Raw genomic sequence first — 14,433 nt, 5'->3', positions numbered from 1 at the left:
AGCGGCAGAATCGCCAACCGGGCAATGTTCAGGCAATAATATAGGAAATGTAGACCACCTAGTGAAATTTCTTGGAACGATGGCTGCCTAGCCGTAAACCGGATTAACATATTTCCCTACTTTCCAGGATAAGTCTGACATCTATGTTTTTCAGTAAGTACGTGTCGGTATTTTAGGGTAGAAGCATAAAAATTTATAATTTTGATTGTGTATAAATATAAGTGTTGATCTCAGCGATGGTTGGGTGGTAAATTGTGAGCCAATAATAAAGTGATGTAATTTTCATTTAGCTCGCTCGAATCAACAGCTCCATCTTACATTCGAATGGTTTAATTGATTTCAATCACCTGCTGTCAAGTTGTATATTAACATACATACATAAATGTGCAAAAATGAATTTCCATTAATGTATTTTGTGTCAAATTGGAGTAAGACAGTTTCGAAGAAATTTCGGACATAGCAATGGGATTCTCATCTAATCTCCAAGGGCAGGCTTCCCACGAGGCGCTCCTGGGTAGACAAGATGCTGAAATCAAGCTTCTCGATACAATGCGTCGATGTTTGACCAATAAGGTGAAATCAGACCGGGACTATGCCTCGACAATATCCTCCTTAACAACGCAAGGACGAAAAGTTGAACGCAGCGAAGATCTTGCCGGCAGTTTAATTGCGCAGGTACTTTCTCTCCTCATCAAATATCGCCCTTGTTCGAATTAATGCGCTGCAATGATGACGCTGAAATTAGCAGGTAATAGCCAGCAGATAATACGTGCAAAAAGCTTTCAGGAGATGAAGTATGGATTAAACGTGGCAGGATTATTCAAGGAAGTTTCCTAAATATATTCCTGGATATTTTATCATTTGCTCATCCCCTGAAAGTCTTGGGACACAGATTACCTGCTTACTTTCAGCGTCGTCATGCAATGAACAGCTTCAATGCTCTATATATCAACGGGTATTTTATAGTGCCAGGCTTTGATTGCAATTCAAATTTAACTAAAAATATATTCTTCCAGAGCTGGAAGGATATAATGGATTCGGTGGAACAAAGCGCCAAACTGATCAAGCAGCAAGCTGATTTAATGGAGAGTGTTGTTGTAGAGCACATAAGTAGCCTCCATACGGAGAGAAGGCGGGCTCGTAAACTTTACCAGGAAGAACACACATGGTTAAACAATCAATTTCAACAGGTAAATTACCTGTAAACTACATATGACATGACGAAGACAAGCTTCCATTCTTTGCTGTGATGACTAATTTATAACAACAATTGGCAACCTTAATGTACAATCAAAATTGAGTTTTCTTTATGAAGAATCTCTCGCATAACATTTGTACTAATTTTCGCCTTATTCTTCAGACTTGTCCAACAAGTACCAATTATCTCATAATTAGTAACAAATTTGTCATCATTGCTAACAAATCACTGGATATCTAATGTAAAGAATATTTGTGTAATACAATGTAAATGTGATAAACTTCTGTAATGTATACCACATTTATTCGCCAATTGTTTCTGTATCATCTGTGCAGTTAACCGACGATGTAGCTAGGAAAAAAACTGAATATCAAAAAAGTCTGGAGGTATACAAATTGATGAGATCTCGTTTTGAAGAACATTACGTTAAATGTAAGTAAATACATACAGTGAAAATGTAGCCACTCGCTTTCAATTGGTTATTCTCAGAATTTTAACAAGAAAATTAACATGCCCATTTCATCATCTGAGATTTTGCTTAACTGTTGACAAACTTACAACACAAAAATCACGTAACTCCCAATTGCATATTGTAAGCTATTTGCTCATGTCTGACATCTCTTTAACGAAACTTCTACCATGTATATATTTACAATATAATATGCTTTAATATATTCAATAAGTAAAAGTCACGATGATGATCATTCCATAGCGGGAAGAGGTGGGAGGAAACTAGATGAGGTTAGAGAGAAATATCAGAAGGCATGTCGAAAACTTCATTTGACTCACAACGAATATGTGTTACTACTTGGAGCGGTAACTGAATGTGAACACGATTTACGGACCTCTTATCTACCTAGTTTACTACAACGTCAACAAGCTGTTCACCAAGAATTTATCGTAACATGGTCAGCAATCATTTGTATCTTTTGAAAATAACACAAACGTGAGCGTAAATATTTTTTTAAGGACCCAAGCTCTAGCAATCTTGGTGTCCTCACATCACTTATACATTTCTCACGTCCGTTCATGTCCACCAAATTAGAAGAAGAAGTTTATTTTTTACCAATTCCTTCTTGTTTTTGTACCAAGCTAGATTAAAAATAATTTTAAAAAGAAAACATCAGCTTTGATAAAAAATGATATTCACAACTGACTTCATATATTTTATCGTAATTTAATACTTCGATATGTTTTACATGCCACAAAGTAATGAAAATAAGGTAAAAAATATACATATTTGGAAATACGAGGTTTACTTTCGATATGTCGTTTATATTCAACTAGAATTTCTTTTGCAGGAAAAGTATTCTGCAAGATATAGTAAAATACTCAGACTTTACAACCGAAAAGTTTCTAGAAATTCACACGCGGATGGAAAAAGCTGTAGATACTATAAAACCTATTGATGAGTATAAAGATTTCATTGGAAAACATAGGTAAGTTCTTAAAAAAAAAATCAACTGTTAATTAGAAGTAAATTGTAACTCACTTTCATGCATGATTTTAAAATTGGCTAAATGTAAATTGTAACACCTCGTCTATTTGTCAATCACATTTTATCCATTATATTACTTTTTTTTTTTTTAACATCTTCGTGCTTATTTCCCAGAACCCGCCCAGCATCTCCAATAAGATTTACGTTTGAGGAAAATCTTATCGATGACACATCTGGGAAATTGCTGCCAAACAAATTAACTGTTGATAATCTAACGATAGATTGGCTGCGCAGCCGACTCACAGAGCTAGAAACATCTCTCAAAACTACACAATTGAGCAAACAGGCTATGCTGACACCGCCGGAACCTATCTGTGATTCTAAGTATGTTTGAAGTATAAATCATATGGAATCGCGATGCATACTGTAAAATGAATGCAGTATCAGCTGTACCAATTAGGATGTTCGCATTTTAAATCAGGCGAATATACGATCAAACTCGTGTCAGTTTAAATTGTTATTGAACTCAATATTCTTGGCACATTAAAATATTATATTTACGAATTATTAGATGTCTGCTAATTTTCTCTCTAGTTATTGTTGTTCCCAGTCTCTGTTGCAAAGATTTGAAACCACATCGGAAGAGCTACTTCTGTTTGTATGGAAAAACTTGAATGAACTCAAATTTCAACACTAGTTTGTAAAAATTAAATATTATCTTGGACAGAATATTAAGTGTCGATTACTCACGAGAAAGGGAAGAGCTGCGGCAGCGATGTCAGGAGAAGAAATTACTGAGGCAAGCAGAAGTGATTCGAGGAGCCCTCAATGAACTTGGCTGCGAAGAATTACCGTCTGGTTGCGATCTCTCAATGGAAGGGTCTTTCACGGAACCAGCAGTAAACAACAAAGTAAGTTTTCTATCGCAATTACACTCTGATATTACATTCTGGTCACTATTTGTCATTAGAACTATCTTCTTACATCAGATCTATCTTTCACTTGAATAGACACCTGTAACAGAGAAAAAATCATCTCCAGTCATATTTGAATCAAGTTCTATTATAGTAGAAAGAACATTCCATATCAATTTAGAGTGCTTAAAGTTTAAAGGTATTTATTGTCATTACTGATCAGAATTATATGTGTAATTTTTCAATTACAACCAAGTAATATTTTGTAAAAAGGCTTGATTGAATGTTTAAACTCATTACACTTCCAGAGAAATACGGTTCCAGACATTGGTTTCTTTACATTGCGCAGGAATCAGCGTATTGTTACATTGTTAAAATCTCCATTCAAATCATTACCTTCGATAAGTAATGAAAAGAATGGCCTAGTTAGAGCAAATAGTGAGGGCCCGATGACACAGCGAATTGATACTCCACCGGTTGTATGTGCAACTGTTCATTTACTTTAACAAAAAATTGCGCATTGGATGAGCTTAAGCACCTTCATTATTTTTGCGACTATTTTTCTTTTTCTATTACAAATCATTTCATCAGTTTAATTCAACATCAATTTCAACCGTCATTTAACTAATCCTTTGACATGTTGACCAAATTTATTTAACATCTGATCTGCTTTCGTCATTTATTTTGTGTCTTTTAACATACCTGTTTTACAGTAGTATAAATAATTTGTACTATGAAAATTGTAAATGAAGAAAATATACTTTATGTAAAAAACGAGATCACACTTTTAACAACTGCTACCTGTTGTAAAGGTCGTCATACAGCGTGCAATATAATACTGAATGGTTGATATGAAAGATGTCATAGAGCGTGAAATAAAATATTGAATGGCAGTTTGTTGTTCTGTTCGAAGCTTCTTATTTTGTGTTACTCAATAATTATTTACAGATATATTAAATCGCTTTTATGTGTATTAAAAACCCATATCTGATAGGCAAAATTTTGACTTCTCATCATTTAAACAAGTGACTTCGAAGCTTCAATCTATGTGTGTTATATACGTGGTCATAGAGTCTATCAGATTAGCATGCATTTTTTTATGGACTTTTGGTGGTACCATATGACATACTGGTACCAAAAATTGAAGTATGTGTACAAGTGAAATAATAGATCTACACAATATATAACAGGTACCACTACGTGGCGTCTGCAATTTAAGTAACAATCAAAAGGGTGGAGGAGGCTTGATGGAAGAAGAATGGTTTCATGGTGTGTTGCCTCGGGAAGAAGTTGTAAGACTTCTCGTCAATGAGGGTGACTACTTAGTACGAGAAACTACAAGAAACGACGAGTGTCAGATCGTACTTTCAGTTTGTTGGGACGGACATAAACATTTTATCGTACAAACCACATCTGAGGTAACAATGCTGTATATGAAGACTTGATAAAAGCATTTGAACACTTGTTAAAAATGATTAACAACTATGTAACGAATTCTTGACTTTAGGGACACTTCAGGTTTGAAGGTCCTTCGTTTCCGTCAATTCAAGAGTTGATAGTACATCAATGGCAGTCTGGATTACCAGTAACTAGTCGATCTGGTGCTATTTTGAGAACGCCCATTTTAAGAGAACGGTGGGAACTCAATAATGATGATGTAGTTCTTATAGATAAAATAGGCCGAGTGAGTTTACTATTCTACTTTAGTTTAGTTGCTTTTGAAGAAAAAGCAAGTTGTGATGATTTCTTACATTGACATTAAAAAAATCACTACATAAATATTAATCTTCTAGGGTAACTTTGGCGATGTGTACAAAGCTCAATTGAAATCATCGAAAATCGATGTAGCAGTTAAGACGTGCAAGGTAACTTTACCGGATGAACAAAAAAAGAAATTTTTGCAAGAAGGACGGATTTTGAAACAGTACGACCATCCGAACATTGTTAAGCTCATTGGAATCTGTGTACAGAAGCAACCTATTATGATCGTTATGGAATTGGTACCAGGTATATCCCAAAAAATACCAACAAGTTACTTTACGTACAAGCATTGAAGCTGTGTCCGATATATTTTCAATTCTAAATTCATTCTATTTTCCTTCACAACCTACAGAAACATGTTCTTTTTAGGTGGATCACTCCTGACCTACTTGAGAAAAAACGCAAGCACTATAACTCAACGTGAACAACTTAGAATGTGCAAAGATGCTGCTGCTGGTATGTGCTACTTGGAGTCAAAATACTGTATTCATAGAGATTTGGCAGCCCGAAATTGCCTTGTTGGTAAGTAGATTATAAGACCGTTGGTACTTTTTAGTATACACATATCATCAGCATACTTTGAGGTGCGTGCAAATTACATTTTTAATTATTGCGATTAACTTTCTTACATTTGGATTCGTAATCCCTCTAGGCTATGAGTCTATAGTAAAAATATCCGATTTTGGAATGTCGCGCGAGGAAGAAGAATACATTGTTTCTGATGGCATGAAGCAAATACCAATTAAGTGGACAGCGCCAGAAGCATTGAATTTTGGTGATTATTACACTGTTTATAAGTTAGCGTGAGAATACAGTTGTGACTGGAAAAAAAATGCAGAAACTTGATTTTCGTAAATCTCAGTCATAACAAATAGCTTTTGTCTAGCAATCAAATAAAATACTTATACTTATATAGACGACTAAATTAATTATCTTACAGGCAAATATACTTCTCTTTGCGATGTTTGGAGCTATGGTGTTTTGATATGGGAAATATTTTCCAAAGGAGGAACCCCATACAGTGGCATGTCAAACTCAAAGGCACGAGAGAAGATTGACACGGGTGAGATGCAATTTCTATTTATATTGTTTTAATTTCAATGATTTTTTTTTTTAAACATAATCTTTACCCCTCCCCATGTGACATGCACCTTCTTTAAAACCACATCCTCCAATTCTCTTGATAGAGCATAATATCCATGAAGATTAGCAAAAGCTATCATACATACATTAGATTCAAGGATTTACATAGATTTGCATTATTCTTAAAGGATATCGAATGCCTACCCCAGAAGGTACTCCAGATGAAATTTACCGGTTAATGTTACGCTGTTGGGAGTACGAGCCAGAGAAAAGGCCACATTTTGAACAGATATACACCGTTGTTGATACATTGTCGCAAGCACTGTAATGCCTAATGCAGCTCACTTGTAATATCTGACTACGGAAAACATGAGAGCTTCTACCGTAATAATTCACCTTATTACCCAAACGACGGGTTTACCAATTATAGGTTCCTTTATACATGACTTCTTTTGCTACTCAAACACACACACTTATCTACTTATTTGTGTATATTTTAAGCAAGCGTGCTCAAGTCGAATCTAATTCACTTCTTGTGAAAGATACTACGACGGTATGAGAATGTGAATATAATTTAATTGGCCTGCATGGAGTCTCAGTATCACGCCAGCAAAATGAGAAAAAAATTGATTAGTCGCGTTTATATGGGGTTCACCATAGTTTTGTTTTCATTGAGGTGCATTTGCATCTACTCCAATATAAAATAAAATATTTCTTCATCTGATTTGAGCATGATCTTTCAATACAATGCAGCTTTTAAACAGTGTGTGTAAGATATTGTTTATTATTTCTGAGCTGCAATATTCGTCTGTAATAAAAGTAGAGTTAGGTTTTTTTTTCTCAAGTAGTATGTTAAACAATGACAAGGTGAACTAAGAATTTAAGTTTTATATTTTGAATTTCTTTCAGCTACCATACTAATATTATATAATGCAAAGATTTTTCTGATAGGAGATTTTCAATAAAATAGAATAATAATTACGCTGCTAATTATGGCATCCATATGTACGTAGGTTAAGGAAAAAGCAGCTTATTGTTTAAGTATTAAAACCGTATTTCTCGTGATAATATTTGCAGCTATTTTTGAAAAACTTTTACCCACAAAATTGACTTAGTTTTAAATACTTCAGGAGATTACATTTTTTGATAAAATTATTACATTTTTATATCTTCCACATTAATTAACGGAAAAATAGTACTATTCTGTGAACATAATACAGCCGTTTTTTAGTTTTGTGAATGGAAGTAACATTCTGCAAAGCGAAATATTTCTTTCAAAAGTATATGTTCAATTTAATAGACGTCTATCTAACCGCGTAAATTATATGTCAGCTTTCCATGCATCAATCGCTTTGGAATTACACTAAAATAGAATCTTTTTAAACTCGAATTTCGAAATAAATCGCCGAATCCCAGAAACATTGCTAAACTGAAAAAAATGAAGACAATATTACTGCCATGTAGACTGTTTAGCTCCCGTTGTGGTGCATAAACTCGGTTGAGTCTGCACTAAAAATTTCATTAAATGTACGCTTAGCGAAATTCTACCGAATTTCTTGATTAATATGATTTTTGAATTCTTCCAGTCATTTATTCATATATCTCATTTTTCCTTGAAATGCAAGAAAATGACGTTCAATATTTTACAACAAGTCCAATAAAAATGTATAAGCACTTTGAGCATCAGCCGTTGTTGCCATAAATGTTGATAATAAATAGTGGTCAAGACATGTCGCCAAATTATGTATTAAAACAGGAATAAACTGAATATCAAATGTAATTCTATTTGCAATAGGGCTATACTACTTCGAGAACCTCTGCGCAGGTAGAAATCATTTCTATTTGCTAATTGGAAAGGTTGACAACTGACTAGCGCGTTCGTATTATTTAATAATGTTACTTTACATCTCATTGATATTAATAATTTACCATTGTTGGAAGAAATGATTATTGATATGTTATAAGTATTTTAAATATCAGACGCTATCATTCTTATAAGTTAATGTCTATTGCTGTGCAATATAAAAATCGTTTCTATAGAGTATATTCTTTAAAGTTGCTAATCTGAATATGGAATCAGTCAACTAGGAAGAAGTTATGGAATAATGTATATTGTTTTATTCATATATGTATGTGAATTACAAATGAACAAAATAATGTACATGATCCTATATACATATGTACGTAGATTATCGTTTTTATTATATATATAGCCATTACAGGCAAGAATATAGTCAGTTGATGTTCATTTAATTGTTAAATTTTATTCGTTTGATAAGTCTAACATTGATGGAATAAAAAAGCAATATTTTAACAAAAAAACCATGCTTTCATCTTCAAAGATGTTAATTTATTTAGTATTCCATAACCAATCCGTACGTTAATTTAAAAAATTCAACGCTTCAACTGATTCGAATTTATTTCTACCTGTACAAAACATACATAGAAAGATCTGGTTGTAACTGCAATCATATAACGTAACTTTTTTCCACTGACTAGGACTTTGTTCACGGAGAGAATTGAATGAATTTTCGTAAACCTTCTTAATATTCAAGCAACTCACGAATCGAATACCCCATAATAAAAATTTGGCATCTAAAATGAATTTGAGTCTTATATGTATCTCGTATTGCAGCCTTTAGAGTATATTTCAATGGTGACGTGAAAAATAGTAATCCCTGTGATTGCAGGACAAAATTGTTTCATTTTATAAATAAAGTTTAATAAGTTCGTCACTAACAGCAGATGGAGTCAGTATACCAAGATCAGTAAATAAAAGATTTATATAAGATGGTGGAGTGTAATCAACTAATGGATGTTCTCGGTGTAGATCCTTTTTCAGTGTACTTGCTGTGTACTGTGGGAAAAACATACACGTATAAAAATACTTAGTATATGGTTACACTATTTCAATTTATCTCAATCTTAACAACTATAATAAGTAGATTCTAGCACACGTGCATATCGCGTGTCGACATTGTCAAAATAGTATCATTCGCCACTAAATTTTGACTGATTCATAAATTTAAAACAATAAATCAATGGTAAGAGTTTGAAAAGCAAAAAGAAAGTAGACAATAGTTACTCCCACAGTTTAAACTCACTTTAAATTCGTTGGGGAGATCAACTTGATTTAGAGGATATATTCGAGAAAATTTATAACTTTCAGTCAGGACATAAAAAGGTTTCTTGATCTCCCGAGCACACATCGCCATTGTGTAAGTTCCCACCTGCAATTAGAGAGTTACGTGTTTTTTTTATAATTTTGTGTAAAAGTAATGGAAAACTCTACAGATGCAGTTTTGTTTGTTGCATCTCAGATCATACCATGAATACTACCTCGTTTATTACTGTTACATAATATATTACGTCGACAGAACTTATACTTGCTTTATTAATTATTCCACCGCTCTCTGCAACTCCCTCAGCTCCAACCATTACCATGTCAACTTGCTCCATAATGTAACCCATTGCCGAATCAAGTATTAATGTACATGGCACATCCAGGAGGGTCAAGTCTTTGCACATTTCCTTGCTGTACATGAATCACGTTATTCATATTTCTATTGGGTCTATGGTAAATTATAAAATGTTGTGTGATATATACAATGTTAAAATTTTATCAAATTATAGCTCACCCGCTATTGTTTGGGAAAGACTCTGTGACATAAACTTCGAACCTTTTATTACTAGCTGCAGCTTCTTTCATAGTTTGTAAAACAACTCTGGATTTGGAATGTGTCAATATCCTCTATGCAAAATGAATAGTAATTTAATTCACAGTAGTTGAGTTGATAGTGTTAATTGTATTGAGTGCAAATTTCTACGTTAGATGTGTGTACAAATGAATTCTATTTTACACATTTTAAGAGCACAATCTAATTAGATTCTATTCACACTATAAACGTGAAAATTTGTATCTTATTTAAATATCAAACAAATCATCAGAATATCATCCTTAGAGTCAGTAATCACCGATTGAAATTCTTTTACTTACCGAGCCATCTATTATAAACTGTGCAGCCAGTTTAGCCACTTTACCACGTGCAGCAAACAACTTATCGTAGAAAAGCTTCCCCCGCTGAATCATAATCCGTTTACAGTCAGCAAATGGCTGCATGTAAGAGCAAAATGAATAAACTATACGTGTATGGTAAGATACTTGATTTGTTGTATGTTTATAAATAAGATTTTTTGAGAGCAGATCAAATAATACAAATGTTATATCCTGAGTACCATCCAAATACTCTTATAAAATTATTGTTTTTTTATACCCTTTCTGTCAAAGAACCTGCTATGACTTGAGTAAAATTGATTAAAAACTGATTGTGTATTATCTACCATACTTATTTAAAATCCTATCAAACGAATGAAGTATAAGTATAATTTTTTAAATCTCGGGTGAACATTCTCTTTATTTTAAGTACGACTTTCTAAATTAAAGTAAGACACTTACAGAATTATCCAATGTGGCCAATGTAATGAAACGGAGGAAAAGCTCACAACCCGAAGCAATACCAGTAACAGGATGATCGGTAGATCGCATTGTATCTACTGCATTTTGCAGACACAAATGGAGTTCCTGAACTGTTTCCGCTAAACATAATAATACACAATCAAATAATGAAGAAAGTATAGCCTCATGAAACCATAAATGGACGGAAATTCCATTTTCACCTACAAAGCAGCATAAATTTACAGCCTTAGTCTTTGTTAGTTGCATTCACTTTGTTAACCCTACAGCTCGTGACTGAGGTCCAAACGCACCCCACACAAACTTTAAACGATGCTGAGTGCGACTACCGCTACGTGGTTTTCAGACTTCGATTGGGTTTTCCATTATCTAAATCTAAATAAATTCAGATTTTTCGTACACCATTCTCTTCCTTATGAAAAAACGAAGAAAACCATGCATGAGGAAGTTTGTTTATCAGCATAGGACCAGTTTTGTCATGCGTTTGAAGGTAAAAAAAAATAATCATGAGTAGTAGGGTTAAACATCATTATTGAGACTACGAAAAATTACTCACAGTCAGAGCGTTCCAAAACTTTTAAAAGCGTTTGTATTGCAGCCATTCCTGCTGATATATCGCTTTCATTCTTCATAATGCGGTTAAAAAATATACAGATATCTGAAAGTGTATTTAAATAGTTCCTTAGTTGTTGGTTAAGTAGGCTATATTTTTAATCAGTATATAAATACCTTTTTGATTCATACTGTCTGGCATTTTTCGAAATGTTATCAGCTATCGCGACTCTCCCAATACTGAAGTATTATTGTAATAAAAGGCGAGAAAATAAATCACCAAACATCTGTGCAGTCGAGACAATTTGAGGTTAACGTCACGTATTTATTGCATGCTTAGAGCTGCTCCATTCCCGTTCACCGTGTCCGAGATCCATAATTGATGATGCAATCGGATGAACGTATCGTGGAGTACCTTCTTGTGGCTTTTGGAATTCACGAAACTGTACCGGTAGTATAGTTTCTATTCACAAGTTTTTCTCATTCACAATTAATCGAACGTGAATTACAACGCGTAAAGTTTGATATTTACTTATGTCAAATGAACATTGAGCGATGATAATTGCACAGCGTAAATTTTAAACAGAACAATACGTAATATACATACTCAATTGTACATACGAAATCTATTTATGTACGACATGATTGAACATAATATAGCATGGTGCCCTTGCTGTTTAATACCAGGATTCATGAAATTTCACCATCGAAGCTAATCTTTACTTAAAAATATATCAAGCAAGATTATTTTTACACTTTGTAGTACAACAATTATACTCAGCCACCTCGAAAGCTTCTGACATGTGATCAAATAAGCTTGTTGCATTGAGGTTATGTGTACTCTGTACATCTTGAACGGTAGATATTAATTTTGATCGTCAATGACAGTAAGCTGAATCTAATAACGCAATAAAATGAGTAATAATCTCGATGATATTGACTTGGATGATCCAAGATTCCGCATCAGACCATATCAACAAATGGTGGCTTCGTGTACTGGAGCATTAATCACATCACTATTTGGTAAGTATACATACAAGTAGATATGCAATACCGTAGCATTCCGTGATAATGAAAAAATTTTCATGTTCAATTAAGGCAGTTAAATGTGTTCCTTTTTTTTTAGTAACACCGCTGGATGTTGTAAAAATTCGACTACAGACACAACAAAAAGCAATGCTCTCTAACAAATGCTTTTTGTACTGTAACGGACTCATGGACCATCTCTGCCCTTGTCTAGATGAAAAAAGTCCACCTTGGATGCGCGCTAATGGAAAATTTAATGGCACGCTGGTTGGTCAAATTTTCAGCGACTCCTTGTTAACAAATATCTTAACTTTTAATCTTTCACCTCCTTCGGTGACGATCTTTTCACGAATTAACACCAGTGATCATTTTATTCCATATTTTTCTTAGTCGCCTCCATTTTTACAGTAATAAAACCATACGACTTGTATCACCGCCATTTATATTTGCAGGACGCGCTAACTAAAATTAGTAGAACCGAAGGTGTATTATCACTATGGAGTGGGTTGAGCCCGACTCTCATCCTGGCAATACCAGCAACTATAGTATATTTTGTATCTTATGAACAACTGAGGCTATTTTTCAAGGTAAATATAATAGATTTGATTATATCTGGGTATGGCAGTTATTGTCTATGTAAACTGACCAAGACCCTTGTCAAGTTTCTACTCATTCGATATTCTGAAAAACAGTTTCAGAGCTAGCATTATACACATTGCAGGATACCTATAACAGTAGGATTAATAGTGGAACTAATCATTCGGTGCAACCGTTCTGGATTCCAATGTTAGCTGGTGGCACAGCGCGAATTTGGGCTGCATCTTTAGTAAGCCCATTAGAGCTTATTAGAACAAAGATGCAATCGCAAAAACTGAGTTATATCGGTAAATTGATACTAACTATATTCATAATCACTATTCTTCCAAATTCAGAATATCTATGCACGCATTACATTTAATAAAAATTTTATTCCAGAAATCGGACAAGCTTTAAAGACTGTTGTTAAATACAGTGGATTTTCTGGTTTGTGGATGGGTCTTGGGTCTACATTGTTGCGCGATGTACCGTTCAGTGCTATTTATTGGTTAAACTATGAAACTATAAAACAACAGTTTCGAGGAACTCAACAAACATTTACATTTAATTTAGCAGCTGGAGCTGTAGCTGGTTCTGTAAGTTAATTACTCTCCAAGGAGAATCGTATTCAATTCCATTTGAAGTTGTTCTGTTCCTACGTTCAACCAATTTTACTTGTTTATAGATAGCGGCCTTAGTGACTATTCCATTTGATGTTGTTAAAACGCATAGGCAGATAGAGATGGGTGAGAAAGAAATTTATTCAGGTAAATATACTCAGACTCAATATTAATATTATGAGATTGGAATTCTCAGAAATCTACATTTTACTTGAGAAAACTTATTAAATTATTTATTTATGAAATGTAATATTACTATGGACAATTTGAATAAACTAGGAGTGAGTGATAAGCTTGCCAATACAGACTGTGGTCCAAAGTTTTTAAATCTAATAGAAATATAGACATATTATATGCACAGGCAATACAGTATTCATACAGTAATCCATTAATCAAATTATTTTTATTTCATAGAAAAACCCGGCCGTAGCAGTGACACTCTGTCAATAATAAGACGAATTTATGCCCAAAATGGAATCAGAGGATTGTTCACAGGACTAACACCTCGGCTGGTAAAAGTTGCCCCAGCTTGCGCTATTATGATAGCAACCTTTGAACATGGCAAGCGATTTTTCCAAGCATACAATGCAAAGCAAATACTTCAACTTGAGAATGACATACAGTATTTCAAAGATAAGTACTAAAATATGTCAGAAAAGTATTAGATCATCTATTTACATTTACAATATTTTATATCTCAATGTAATAAAAAGATGCTCTATCTGCCATGCTGGTGTTTCATATGTATTATAATAGTTGATTCGTCAATCCTAAATTTTAATGAGCAAAGT

The 14,433-nt window shown here is 33.7% G+C and overlaps 3 protein-coding genes across 12 annotated transcripts; 2 read left to right on the top strand and 1 right to left on the bottom strand.

Annotated features, from left to right (window-relative positions):
* The first annotated feature begins 14 nt into the window (after window positions 1-14).
* LOC124302448 (tyrosine-protein kinase Fer) lies at window positions 15-9,048 on the top strand. Of its 8 annotated transcripts, none has more exons than XM_046758656.1 (16): window positions 15-153; window positions 434-675; window positions 1,017-1,190; window positions 1,534-1,630; window positions 1,911-2,106; window positions 2,500-2,637; window positions 2,811-3,020; window positions 3,394-3,547; window positions 3,859-4,029; window positions 4,741-4,968; window positions 5,058-5,234; window positions 5,344-5,557; window positions 5,681-5,833; window positions 5,964-6,086; window positions 6,252-6,374; window positions 6,583-9,048. In XM_046758656.1, the coding sequence occupies exons 1-16, from the start codon at window positions 144-146 to the stop codon at window positions 6,720-6,722; spliced, it is 2,550 nt and encodes an 849-aa protein (XP_046614612.1). In that variant the 5' UTR covers window positions 15-143; the 3' UTR covers window positions 6,723-9,048. The 8 variants fall into 8 exon arrangements, with proteins under 8 accessions (XP_046614612.1, XP_046614603.1, XP_046614649.1 ...); XM_046758647.1 differs by having other exon boundaries at window positions 3,364-3,547; XM_046758666.1 differs by having other exon boundaries at window positions 27-153; window positions 430-675; window positions 3,364-3,547.
* Window positions 8,016-11,800, bottom strand: LOC124302520 (translation initiation factor eIF-2B subunit alpha). Of its 3 annotated transcripts, none has more exons than XM_046758776.1 (8): window positions 11,598-11,800; window positions 11,425-11,526; window positions 10,851-10,990; window positions 10,392-10,508; window positions 10,033-10,145; window positions 9,785-9,929; window positions 9,499-9,624; window positions 8,016-9,251 (listed from the first exon to the last, which is right to left on the bottom strand). In XM_046758776.1, exons 1-8 carry the CDS (start codon window positions 11,620-11,622, stop codon window positions 9,102-9,104), a joined length of 918 nt encoding a protein of 305 aa, XP_046614732.1. In that variant the 5' UTR covers window positions 11,623-11,800; the 3' UTR covers window positions 8,016-9,101. The 3 variants fall into 3 exon arrangements, with proteins under 3 accessions (XP_046614732.1, XP_046614741.1, XP_046614750.1); XM_046758785.1 differs by lacking the exon at window positions 11,598-11,800 and adding an exon at window positions 11,072-11,280; XM_046758794.1 differs by lacking the exon at window positions 11,598-11,800 and adding an exon at window positions 11,076-11,280.
* A 38-nt stretch (window positions 11,801-11,838) lies between these two features.
* LOC124302501 (solute carrier family 25 member 40-like) lies at window positions 11,839-14,368 on the top strand. Its single transcript, XM_046758745.1, has 7 exons — window positions 11,839-12,443; window positions 12,547-12,713; window positions 12,899-13,033; window positions 13,168-13,330; window positions 13,422-13,618; window positions 13,708-13,789; window positions 14,057-14,368. Exons 1-7 carry the CDS (start codon window positions 12,335-12,337, stop codon window positions 14,284-14,286), a joined length of 1,083 nt encoding a protein of 360 aa, XP_046614701.1. The 5' UTR covers window positions 11,839-12,334; the 3' UTR covers window positions 14,287-14,368.
* The last annotated feature ends 65 nt before the right edge of the window (window positions 14,369-14,433 follow it).

Source organism: Neodiprion virginianus, chromosome 1 (assembly GCF_021901495.1).
Source record: "Neodiprion virginianus isolate iyNeoVirg1 chromosome 1, iyNeoVirg1.1, whole genome shotgun sequence".
Taxonomy (NCBI): Eukaryota; Metazoa; Arthropoda; class Insecta; order Hymenoptera; family Diprionidae; genus Neodiprion; species Neodiprion virginianus.
This window is presented reverse-complemented; position numbering and strand designations above follow the sequence as displayed.